At 33.3% G+C, this 13,372-nt stretch overlaps 1 protein-coding gene across 1 annotated transcript; it reads right to left on the bottom strand.

Annotated features, from left to right (window-relative positions):
• Nucleotides 1-54: 54 nt before the first annotated feature.
• On the bottom strand, nt 55-13,027 carry LOC101490052 (protein BLISTER). The gene is made up of 12 exons (XM_004497706.4): nt 12,499-13,027; nt 9,401-10,115; nt 8,806-9,287; nt 7,985-8,104; nt 7,699-7,764; nt 6,538-6,648; nt 5,545-5,621; nt 4,619-4,686; nt 3,786-3,890; nt 2,242-2,423; nt 1,996-2,064; nt 55-375 (listed from the first exon to the last, which is right to left on the bottom strand). Exons 1-12 carry the CDS (start codon nt 12,574-12,576, stop codon nt 187-189), a joined length of 2,262 nt encoding a protein of 753 aa, XP_004497763.2. The 5' UTR covers nt 12,577-13,027; the 3' UTR covers nt 55-186.
• Nucleotides 13,028-13,372: the final 345 nt, after the last annotated feature.

Below are 13,372 nucleotides of genomic sequence, written 5' to 3'. Positions count from 1 at the left end.
TTCCACCACCTAAAACGAGAAAAAGAGATGTCAACTCCTTTTTTCAATTAAAGTTTTTTACCCTAGTATTCTTAACAATCACTATTCACTGCTACTTTATTTTTACAGCATACACTACTTCTACCCTTGACAATGAAATGAATACACTTCCACCCTTATGGTATGCTTGTCTTTCAGACAACAAGGTTACTTGACCAACATAAACTGTATGTGTGTTACCTCGTCACCCTCATCTGCATATGGAATGTTCTCATATGTAGCACGAGAATCTGGTTGTACTGTAGAAATATTTTCGTTAACCATGTTTTGAGCAGTCAAAAGCTCTAATCTTTGTGTCTGGACCTCAAGCTTCCGGGACAACTCCTTGTTTATCTCCTTCGATCATGAAAAGAAACAGCAGATATTGTGAGGTTAGGGTACTACAGAACCAGAATAAAACAAAAAACTGGGATTTGACATAAACTTAAGCAAGAAAATGTTTCCAAAACTGAACTTTCTGACAGAGTGCAAAACTGACCCACATATCATTGGTCATATACAGTTTATTGTTACGGTTTATGGGCATTAGAAAGGAAAGAAGGAGTAAAGATTCTAGAGACTATAAATATAGGATATCTGACTAATAAAGCACTAAAAAGCAATTCATACAAAGATTTGATCAAGCAACTGTATGGTAAAGTTGTACAAACCCAGGCCCACTATTGTAAAGTTGTGTTGAAGTTATAGGGTTTTAGACAAAAAGGGAATAAAAAAAAACTGAATTGTTATGATTGTTTGATATAAAATATAATGATTTGGGTTTTGAAACAAAAAGACTAAACAATGACCCCTTTTTTATACTAATAATAAATACTCCAAATCCTAATTAAATAGGAAAACAAATCATGATAATAACAAAGAAACACAGAAACCAATCATTAAGAGATAGTCTAAGATCCTAAAAAATAAAAATAAAACAACCATAGGATATAGTCTAAAGATACTTCATGATAATATGAAGATGAAAATATTTTAATATCTTCTAAGTTCTAACACTCTCCCTCAAGCTAATGCTTACTAATCTTTAAATGTACCCCTTAAAAGTAAAAATAATCAAATAATATAATTTGATATTGATGATTGACTGGAATGCCAGATCACATCTAAGACAAGTTAAGACCAAATTGCAGAGCTGCAACAAAAGTTGGGGCCAAACCACAATTGGGGGAAATAAAGGGTGTCAAACAGTAACTCAACTGAGAGAAAACCAGTGCCAAACCACAACTGAGACGAAACTAATACCAAACCACAACTAAGACAATTATGTCAAACCACGACTTAGACAACCAATAAAGCTGAGACAAAACCTGAGCAAAACCGCAACTGAGACAAAACTAGCACCAAACCACAACCTAGACAAAAATTATGTCAAATGACAACTTAGACAACCAGTGCAAATCACAACTGAGATAAAACCTGAGCAAAACCACAACTGAGACAAAACTAGTACCAAACCACAACTCAGACAAAAATTACGTCAAACCACAACTTAGACAACCAGTGAAAATCACAACTGAGATAAAACCTGAGCAAAACCGCAACTGAGACAAATCAATGCCAAACAGAAACTAAAACAAAACTAGTATCTAAATGACCGAGACAAACCTGTTCTGGAAGAGAGCAAGAACAAATAGGAAAAATCAGTGCAAAAAAGCAACTAAGAAAAAAGTGTCAAACTATAACTGGGATAAAACTAGTGTTTTCAAAGAAACACGTCCAATCTTAGGTCAAATCAGAGAGACAAGGATAAAACCAGGGAGATCACATGAAGGATTGCACTTCAAACTCTCTCAAATGGTTCATCACTAAGAACCCAGATCTAATCTTACTTTCAAAAATGTGCTCGTCTTCCACGCTCTACCATTATATAAACAATATATAGCAAGTTATATACTACAGAGAATAAGACAATAAGTGTTCATTGATTCATAGAAAATATAATTCTGATTGAGTTACCTTCATCCTGGAACTCTCAGATGATTCAAATGCCAATGATTTCATCAATTCTTCTTTCTCCAATGCAAGCTACAACAAAATGGTATATAGATGAATATTTGGGAGTATATGATGGCAATTTCACATTACTTACATAAGACCAGTAGAAGCAGGACGGGTGAAGAAAGTAAACCTCTAAACAGTAATGAACAATGGGAGGTGGAGTTTATATATTAGTGATTGAGTTTTCAACAGACCAAATCCTACCTCGGAAATAAGTGCATTAATGTTCTCAATCACTCTCATCTGATCATGAGGAATATTAACAGGAGAAATCCTAAAAGATGAGTGAGTAGTTCCTGCAGATGATCCAGATGTTTCAGCATCACGAGCACCAGCATTGTCATTGATTTCTGTGTTGGAAGTGTTTGAAGCGGGATCTTCATTTACTGCATTCCACAGATATATAAACATGACTAGACAACTAGACAACTATACAACTAAAAATACCCAAATAATTGAGAGAACTTAACCACGTATTATTTTCCAGTTATGTCTTACGAGCTATATCAAGATCCATGGATTTAGAAAACATATAGTCAGGACAAGTACCAACAAGTTTATATTTGCTGTAAAATTCTTGTATGAGACAATTTCATAAATGCCAGAAAGATATGATACAACCAATATGGTGTGGCACATTGGCAGATACATGGGACCCTTTAGCATGTGGTCATGGATTTGATCCCTGGCCAATGCATACTTCAACGAATTAGTCTCTGACTTCTGATTGGGAGAAATCTTGGGCAACCAAAAAATATCTTATACCAGATATTGATTACTTACAAACAATATTTTATATCTCAGAAGGTTCTGATATATATTGGTTATTTACCCATGCATAGGACATTCTGGGTCTGGCAACAAGTTATCTATGAGAATATATTTTATAACTAGGTAGTTAATCCCAAATAGTAGTGAGTCGTGGCCAACCCCGAAAGTGGGATAGCGCGTTACGGGATAGGTAGGATAACGACTATTTTTTGGACAAGTTACATGAATAATACTATATAAACCTATATTTGATGCAAAATTAACAAATGACTCAAACTTTGAAACATTCATAAATAGCAGTAAAAATCCACAAGTCTTACTCTTAGTCAAAACATACATTGAAATACCAACAAAAGTTAAGGAAATAAAGATGCATATTGAAGTCTTTAACAAAGTAATAAAATAACTAGATATTAAAACTCAAATGCATGTTCTAGCATAGGAATCGAAGATGAGTATCATCTTCATTAGCATATTCTTCTTCCTTTTCTTCATGGGTGCAAGAAGAAACAACAAAACAAAGAAGGAAGAAAAAATAGCAGGATCTCGCTGAGATTAACTACACCGGGATAGCAGGATCTCGCCAGGATCTTTCTTCATGCCGTCGGACCACACCGTAGCGGTCAGGCACTGCACTGCATTGGGGTAGCGGGATCTTGCTAGGAAATGCTGGGATTAACTACCGAGTTTTATAATAAAACAAAATGTACCTAAACTAGGTATACTACAGCATATATTCAAATGCTTGGTCTGCAGAACCCGATAACATTAAAAACTTTATAAACCTGTCATGAATTAATTTAAAGGTTTTCATTCAAGCACACAATAGAAACATTTCATTTTCTTACTCAAATTTAAGAATAAATGAGTCCGGAAACATGCTGAGTGACTTTAGCATGCAAGGAAAATATAAGTTTGACGACCCGTGAAAGAACACCTAGAACAGACAAAGTTATAACCATACTGTAGAAACAAACCTAAATCCTCGGTAGAAGTAGAACCATCTCTTTTACTTGTTTGAGTCTCTATAGACTTTCCAAATCCTGAAGCCTTTCGTACCTTAGACAGCATCATCTTCTTTTCTGCATCAGTGCAATGACCAAGAATAAAAATTGTTTCAAAGTTCATATATGGCTCAATTTACATAAAATTGGTTCACAATTTTGTAAGAAGAGTAGCCATTTTATTAACCTAATTTAGTTAGTCAAAATTTAGTGGCCAATGAACAGCTAACTTAACTATGTCCCTAATATTTGTATCATCATAAAAAAGAGTAATTTTATCAAAAGAGAACAAAACAAAATACAAGATATCCACCAAACAAAAGAGAACAAGAAAGTATACATTTTATGCAAAAAGGCTACATTCTTGTTTTGCAAAAACAAATATTAGAGAAATTAAAGAAGTAGCTATTAAGAGAGTTATAGACATATAAATATCAGACTTCAATAGCACAAAATTAATACAGAGCACAAACAAGTATTTTAATAAATTAATGAGTTAATCACTGATGAGAATTTGTGTCCAAGAACATGTAACCATTTGTCCAAAAAATATAATGTCCAGGAACACGTTCCATAAACACTTTTTTTCTATCTTCTATTTCCCTTGCTAGTTAACATCCATTCTTAATGACAGTTATTTCCTTCTTTCATAAGCGTCATATAAGTAAATTGTAAAAGCCCTAGCCCTACCACTAATAGTCCACATCGACCGGCCAATCGAAAATTACAACAACAACCTCAAATGAAATATTAAAATCTATGTGAATCCAAACTGCTGTGATAAATTAAAGTTGAAGTCTAATTACCCTCTTGAAGAGCATCGATGGTTGACTGCAAATCACGACGGTCTTTTTCGATGCTGGACATTTTCTTTCTGTAATATTTATAATAATAAGCTGTCATTTTAAAACACCCCGGTATCTTTATAGATAAACTCAGTTAGAAGAATTAACAAATGGAAGAAAATGAAGAGATGACATCAAATCAAAATCCATCAGACTGAGGTGTAACATATTTAAAGAACACAACTTTTTAATCAGATTGTGTGGACACCAATACAAAAGTAATTGTGCTAAAAATAAAGCTACTTCACGTGGAATGTAATTTTAGTATCTCTATCCCAATCACCAAAAATTATATGTAGGATTGTAGGTGAACATTCTCAAACTTATTTCATTCTACTCAATATGGATGTCTTCCTAACTCTGATTTGCACTCTGTTCAATTTTCAATTTTTCCTAACATTTTTTAGAAAAGACAACTTGTTACGAAATTAAGTTGTCAATGACCATGCAAAATTGTCCACACAACACTCTCAAACACATTCATACTAGCACACTCTTTATTAGCGAGTAAAATTCATATGGATCCCACCATTTTGAGAATAGATTCCACCGAGGAATAGAACTCACCTAATTAAGTGTGATAAAAGTATTTCGCTTTATTATAGTGTGTATTGGCAAAAGTGTGGTGTAGAATGTGTTGCTAGTATTATTCATTAGTCATGACCATAATATCATTCAAGAAAAAATTACATTAATGCATTAACAAAGAATTTTTAATTATAACTCCACCTGCAATATTAGACAGAAGTCGAGATAAGGCAGAGATTCAAAAATAGATCCCTTCAAATAAATGCCACCATTTCAGGCAGAAACCATTGGTGAATATTCAAAAATCTTTATTTTTCTGTCTATAATATTTTGCTGCATATTTTAAGATTCAAAAATACCTGTATGAAGAAATTTCTGCTTGTGCAATTTCCAACTGTTTCTCAAGCTTTAGCTCATTTGATCTTAGTCTGAGTGCCTAAGTTTATTGAACACAACAATAAATTAAAAGTTAGATTTTAATATATATCCTAAATCTATTAGCAATTGTCAACCTACACGTGCTCATTAAAAGTGACATTTATGTATGTGTTTGGCTAGATAGGTATTACATAATCACTCTAAATCAAAGATGGATGTGGGGATATTTTGATTAAACAGGTCAATGCAGAGATATTTTTAAATATTAGAATTGGAATTTTAACACTTCTGTCCCTTTTTCTTTGGGCTAAAGCATGGATATTGCATTGGTCTGATGAAGAGGCAATTCATCCAAGTTGGAATTTGTTGCATTAAAATTTACTCACAGTACAAAATCACCCTTATTCCCTAAAACATTCTACAAATAATCCAAGTTTCTATATATTTTTCTTTTTATATTACAGGTTTGTCTAATTTGTACATACTGTCTGGGTTTCAGATGAAGAGGTTAACATTTAAAATGTGAGATATTATTCTATGATATTAATATTAATCATTTAATTAAATATTTTAAATATTTGAATGTTTATAATTTCTACAAAAATATTTAATTAATGTTAACCTACTAGTTTTATGTTTAAAGAACTAAACTTTGTATCTTTTGCAAATAAGCACCTTTAACTTTAACTTTGTTGCAGTTAGCCCGTAAATTATAGAATTTGTTATAACTGAGTTTTCTTTATAACTTGGGAGTTAATTCACTACCTATGAACAAATCTTAATCGTTGTCGACTTCAATAAATCCAGTTGATTGTAGAGTAGTTAATTACATGTGATAGATTCCTCACTTGGACAAAAATATGCAGTTACAAAATAAGTTCAGAATACAACTTGATTTCAAATAGAATGTGACAACAAATTTACTGTCTTCGAAAGTAAATACAAATGCAAAACATTCCAAGAAAATTTAATACCTTCTCCTCTAAACCAATGACTTCAGATGCCAATAACTTGGCTCGTTCATCAGCTGCATTACACTCTAGTTGCACATTTGTATATTCATTCCTGATAGACTCCAGCTCAACCTGTTGATGTGAAATGTCAACTATGTACAAATAGCAGAGGCAGAGGGAGGAAGAAAAAAGTGTAAAGCAATTATGAAAATATGCACAGGAATCCTTTTTTTCAACCAAAAAATTATCAACAGTCAATGCAGTAGAAAGTTAAAGTTCTACTTAAAGAACTAAAAATTTGAACTCCAAAAGAGGACCGTAAAAATCTTAGATATATAAGGAAAACAACTATAAGGAACAGAAATTATTGATGAGCACTTAGTTGGATGGGTTGGCAAATGGGAACCCACTATAAAAATTTCCCAAATAATGGGACTACACAAAAAATACAACAGATACTTCTCCATACCAAAAAGAAAAGAAAGGCAAGTCTGAATGACAAATGGAAATATTTGATGATCGTGAACAAATTTTGTTGTTTTAGTACATTTCTTAGAAAGTGTGGTATGTCAATTGTCAAATAACCCCCTTGGTGATGCACCATTTAAAGAAACCATGAATATCAATTAAATTGCAAGGGCATTAAAAATTTACAAAAAACATTATTCTGTATAGGTAAAATAGATACCCCCTCTAGTCGTAAATATAAGAGAAAGTTGGGTCAATAAAAGATTATGTATTTGGTCCAATTCGACCAAATTTATTGACCCAATTTTCTATTACATTCAGGACTGGAAAGAGTATATTGCAGACAACAGCAGTTCAACAGACTTTGTAGGCTTGGCTCAAAAGATCCATGATTACCTCGGCATGGAGTTTTATGAGACTAAATACATAACTTGAGCCTAGCATTAAAACTCTTATATCCATCCAGCTTAAATGATCATGAGCCAGCTTGGTTAATCATGTAATATTTATAATTTATAAAACAGTCATGGTAGGAATAAATAAGTTTATAGAAAATTCATAATCTAATATATATATATATGATTTAGTATTATAATTTATAAATGTAAATAAGTGTCTCCATGAACTTGCAAAGCTACCTTATGAATGACTGTATAATAGAATACCAACACAGCAAAATGGTTATACAAATAGATAGGGAGTGTTGATACAAACCAGTTGTGCTTTGATCTCGTGCTGTAACATCTCCATTTCTGATTTTAATTGATTGACGACACTTCTCTATGAAAACAGAGAACAAATCAGTATAAACCAAAGTAGAAGACCGATTTGTATCCTTACAGACAACTATGCTACCTCCAAGTTAGTTGAGCCACTAGCTACTACTAACAAAGGACTAAGAAAAATGTACAAATAATATGATAAATATTAAAAACTGAAAAAGTTTCAAAGTTGAATATTCTACAGAGTGACATATTATGAAACTATAACTCGAACCAACCTGTTGATTATAATTGTCAGTCAGAGATGAATTTTCAGTAGCTAGTGACTCAGCTAATACTCGAGAAGCCTCAAGAGCTCGTTGCAAAGAAAACTTTTCTTGTGTTAGATCTTCAATATGCTGCAAGAGTAAAAAAGAGGAAAAACAAAGATAAATATATAAACCAAGATGCTTATAACATGCAAATACATCAATAACCTTCCTCCCATTAAAAAATTGTAATACCAACCAAAGGAGAGAATTGAAAAGAAAAACAATAATTGGTTTATATTATTGTTTATAGCTACAAAACTAATTTAGAGGTTCTCCTTGTTCTAAATAATAATCTAAAAATTTGACTACCAAAAACCAGAGAGAATCCCCTAAATATTTGACACATGAAAAAATCTACACCCAATATTTTCCCTATTAAATAATGAGGTTACACAAACAAATACTCTGCTGCTCGAAACTGGCAAACAAATATGATGAACAATTTATTTCCACATTCTATTGGTTTAAAGTAGACAAGCATAGCACACTGCAAAAATTACGTTAGCACGTATCTTAGTTCTTATTGACATTCCTTTCACAATGTATGCAGGAAACCATGCTGTCAAAAAAAATTATGACACCTATAAAAAATTAGTTGTATGTTAGCTCATATTCAGTGTATAACAGATTACAGATAACCCGACCGAATGCTTGAACAGCTACAAATATCGATGTACCTAATAAAGTGAGCACATTCATTGAAAACAAATAGGAAAAGTGAAGCACCACAAAATCATATAATAGGCATCAAGAAACAAATGCCTTTGACCATAACTAGTGAAAACCACCTGTTCTAACGCAGAAAAGTCTTCATTTTGTGAAGAAGAGTAATAATCATGCTTCTTCTCCATGCCATTTTCCTTAGCACTTGTCATCAGTGTGTTCTGACTATTATTAAAAACGGGAGCAGTGGTAAGATTTGAGAGAAGTCCCACAGTTTTAGACTCTTCAGGTGGCTTATGGAAAAAAGTAAACCCTGATGTGCCATTGTTGCTTGATTCTAAATGAATGGACTTAGAGGCATCTTCCCCAGGTTGATGAAATGGAGAACCCGTGGAAGGTCTAGTGACATTTAGAGAATCAAGAAAAGATGGACGTAACTTTCTAGAAGTTGATTCCATTGACACTGAATTTATTGGTGTGTGGTTAGAGGAATTCCTTGTTTCATAACCAGTGGGATCATATTTAGGTATAGTTGCACCATGAAGATTACTGGGCAAATCACTATCGGATCTAATGGTCTCTCTAAACATAGAACTGATAGAATCACCTGTAGAACAGAATATATTGTGTAAACTTTATCAGCAGACAGTACTAAGTCATTGTCAGGTTACATGAAAATGTGAAATTATAGAAGCAAAGAAAAGAAAGTTAAATTGTTACCTCCAGAAACTGAGCCATGTGAATAGCCACTATCCAAAGTGCTAGAATTTGTCTGCTTATTTTTCTGTAATGAATCAACAGAGTTCTCACGTATGATTTTTGGCGGAAAATAAGGAGAAGAGACATCAGTAACTGAATAATCCTTCAAAGAACTGTTACTCTTGTTTGACTGGCTTTCATTCATTCCATGAAGGCTAGATTGACTAGTACTGCTACCAAACTCTTGGCTTTCCTGTGAGCGTAGAAGATTACTTTGGTGATTTGCTGTTCCATATGGAAATCCACCAACACCACCGGCGTGAATTCCATATATATCATTCTCTTTATTTGCCTCTTTCTTTTGACTAACATTTGCAGGTGTAATAAAAGCAGAAGCATTATATCTTTTAGCTTCATCGGTATCTGAATGTTGCTCCACCAGACTAGTAGAAGATGTATTATGATCATTTCTCACAAGACTAGTTGCACCAGCTAAAGACCCTTGATTACTACTTTGGTTATACAAATTCACACTCTTCTGGTTACCCGTCCCAGTGACAATAACAGCTCCTCCAATTCCATCAGATGTGGTAACTCCATCTGACTCATTAACTCGAACATTTTCAACTTCGGAAGGCTGTTTCTGATTTTGGTTACCATCAGAATTGTGAACATAGCCAGAGGGTGCAGCCTTCTTGGCCCGCTCAGCGGCTTTCTTTTTACGAAACTCCTCCAGCTGCATGACCCAAATAATTAATTAAAATAGGAAGAAAGAAATCATAACAAATTAAATATGCTAAAAGTTATACAGCTTGTGTAGAAAGTATAAACACCACATTGATGTGTCTAATCTAAAGTTCATGATCTCTTGATTCTATGAAAAGTGAAAACTATTATATTTTCATTTCTGGTTTTCACCTTTAAGTACAAATATGATACCATGTTTTCATTTTCTTACTGATTTAGAAATTTAGTATAGAAAAAAATGAAAATGATTTCTTACAAATCATTGGAATTAAAAAATAATGTTGTTCAGGGATGTGATAAACAGCCAAGTTCTTGTTTAGAAATTTCTTTCAAATTTATAGATATGTGAATAATAAAAAAATTGGTTTTTAATTGAACGCAATGGCATAATCGATCCATGTAGCCAAACCTACCTATTGGGAACAAACTAAGTTGGTTTATACTTTATGTTTGAACTTTATATCTTAAACAGCAAGTTCATAACTACAGATAAACAATCACAATTACATTGTTAACATACTAATCCATCCAGATTGGAAAATATTATAATATAGTAGATACATTGTCCAAGTTTTAACTAGACCAAGCATGTGTTTGGAACACCGTCGCATTTACAGAAATTACGTTCAAGTGGAAGCTTAGTTTTGTAACTTCTAAGTTTTCACGGTGAGAATACCTTGAGACATGATAATTGGTTTGCAAACTCGGTTCCAAACACACACCAAGTTGGTTTATACTTGATGTTTGAACTTTATATCTTAAACGGCAAGTTCATAACTACAGATAAACAATCACGGTAACATCAATCACAGTTACATTGTTATAAAATACTAATCCATCCAGATTGGAAAATACTATTATATAGTAGATACATTGTCCAAGTTTTAACTAGACCAAGCATGTGCTAGGAACAACGTCACATTTACAGAAATTACGTTCAAGTGGAAGCTTAGTTTTGTAACTTCTAAGTTTTCACGGTGAGAATGCCTTGAGACGTATAATTGGTTTGCAAACTCGGTTCCAAACACACACCAAGAAGGAATTAACAACTTCTTTCAACAAGAAACCAAAATAATTAAGCAATAAGGATAGTAGGATACCATCCATAGGACTTATTCATTGGGAAATCGAAAGAAACTATGACTCCAGACATACAGTTTTTGTGACCGTAAGGCAGTGTTTGGAAGTATTTTAAAAATTAAGGGAGGAACAATTCAGAGGTAAGGTATCTCAGAAAAATTTTGGAGGTGTGAAGTTATTTTACTATTTTGTTTTATAGTCACTGTCATATATCATAAAACATGGTGTATCAATCCTTCAAAATTCTCATTTTCCACAACCAACATTTACCAGAAAATCCTCATCTATCTCAATCACTCCTCTCCATCAAAGACTTAAGATTTAAAACCTCTTCCAATTCACAAAAAATTTCTTCAGTTCCATACCCAGCAGCACTTCCTCACCTTGACTCCAATCAAAAACTACATGACACTTTTCAATACACAACCAGGCTTTACTGGAAACACGAAAAAATACCATGGCCCCCAGAATTCATTGCTGGTGCCCAGTGCTCACACTAAAGAATGAAGAAAGACCTAGAAAATTCAATCTTCCATCTGTGCTTCCAGCATATCCTCTCAGCGGCAGACCATAACAATCAGACAATATTTTGACAAAAATAATTGTTTTTTTTTCCTCAAAAATCTACAGGGGAAGCTAACAAAAACCATTAAAAACAAAATTCTTATTTCTTTACCCTAAAACCAAAAATAGCTTAAAAAGTAACAGAAGTTCAGTAACCACAAAAACGAATTTTGGTGCAAGATGCAACTAGATGGCCTAGGCCTAGCTCCTTCAAAAAACAGAATAGACTTCCTTCTTCGTTCTATATGCTCAAGCCTCACAGGCAATACCCCATAATTGAAGATCGGCCGTTCGGAGTTCCTCTTGCTTTCAGCTACCCCCGTTTATTTTCACCACTTCCTATATCCCTTCATTTACCCTCCTCATTCCAAGCATAATCAGCTAAGCATGTGTTTGTTTGAAAACTAATCTCTCCACCCCAACCGTGAATTTAGAGCTCTCCAGCCGTAATTTTGGGAAGCTCAATTTGTTCCTTCTGGTCCACATTCATTTTCCACCATAATTTTGGTGTTTTCCAAACACAACAGAGAAAAAAAATACAAAAAAAAAAAGAAATTAAAATAAACCACCTACATTATTCTCATATACACAAATTCATAACATGATAACAACAAATAAAACACAACAAACAATATATAACATAAACAATCACAAATTAATACCTCAAATTCTAAGCTTATAATCAGAATTCAGAACCAAAAATTGAAGAAAGAAAATCAAATACATACCCGGCGCTTGCCAGCTTCCAGATGCTCTTGCTTCCGCGACGAAGCGGAGGAGTTCGGCAGCACCTGAGCCGACGCCATTTGAGAACCGCGAACGATCTAGAACGAAAAAATTCAACAAATTCAATATATCAATGCACGAATCAACATCCGTGCGCAACGAATCCGATACGAAACACAAAAATCATAAGAGATTTTCGCAGATCGCAGAAAATTTGGGAACAAAAACGATGCTGAACCAAAGTTGATAAATTTTTGAAACAAAAAAAAAAGTGAAAATTGAAAATGGAGACGTTGAAAGCAACGGAGAAATCGAAAGTGTAGGATTTCAGACAGAGGTGCCCGATCTGATCGGAGAGAGGGAGAGAGAGAGAATTGTAGTTCTCTCTCTTTTTTGGTTCTGGTTTTGGGGGGTTTTTATTTTATTTGGTTTATTTAATTAATTTAATAATAATTTGGCTCTCTCTGTTTTTAAACGTTTTTGGTTTGAGATGGATTCTGGTGTTGTGTTGGTGTACTAATTTGGGTGGGGAGATAAAAATGACGAAAGAGGACATGTGGAAGCAGCATCAAAGGCAGGTATAACAGTTGTGATGAGATACTTAATACTAATTTGTAATTGGTTATGGGAGCGTCATGCATTCCAATCACCTACTTAATCAATTTGCTCAATACAATTCTATTTTTTGTAACACATTTAACATATTTCTTTATCGGTTCATATTTGTTATCAAATTACATGGATTTTATTTGAATTTATAAGATTCACGTGAATTTTAATTAATAAAAAAATATTAAACTATATATAGTAAAGAGTATTTTGTTAGTTTTACTATTTGATGAATGCGAAATTCTTGTCATTGATATGTAGATATTA

The sequence above is a fragment of the Cicer arietinum genome, chromosome 4, assembly GCF_000331145.2.
Source record: "Cicer arietinum cultivar CDC Frontier isolate Library 1 chromosome 4, Cicar.CDCFrontier_v2.0, whole genome shotgun sequence".
NCBI classification, from domain to species: Eukaryota; Viridiplantae; Streptophyta; class Magnoliopsida; order Fabales; family Fabaceae; genus Cicer; species Cicer arietinum.
This window is presented reverse-complemented; position numbering and strand designations above follow the sequence as displayed.

Coding starts and splice junctions, on each gene's coding strand:
- LOC101490052 (XM_004497706.4), bottom strand. CDS start 12,576: ATGGCGTCGGCTCAGGTGCTGCCGAACTCCTCCGCTTCGTCGCGGAAG. Junction 7,765..7,984: donor CTGACAATTATAATCAACAG/GTTGGTTCGAGT, acceptor CTGTTTTCATAG/AGAAGTGTCGTCAATCAATT. Junction 3,891..4,618: donor CATCGATGCTCTTCAAGAGG/GTAATTAGACTT, acceptor GCACTGATGCAG/AAAAGAAGATGATGCTGTCT.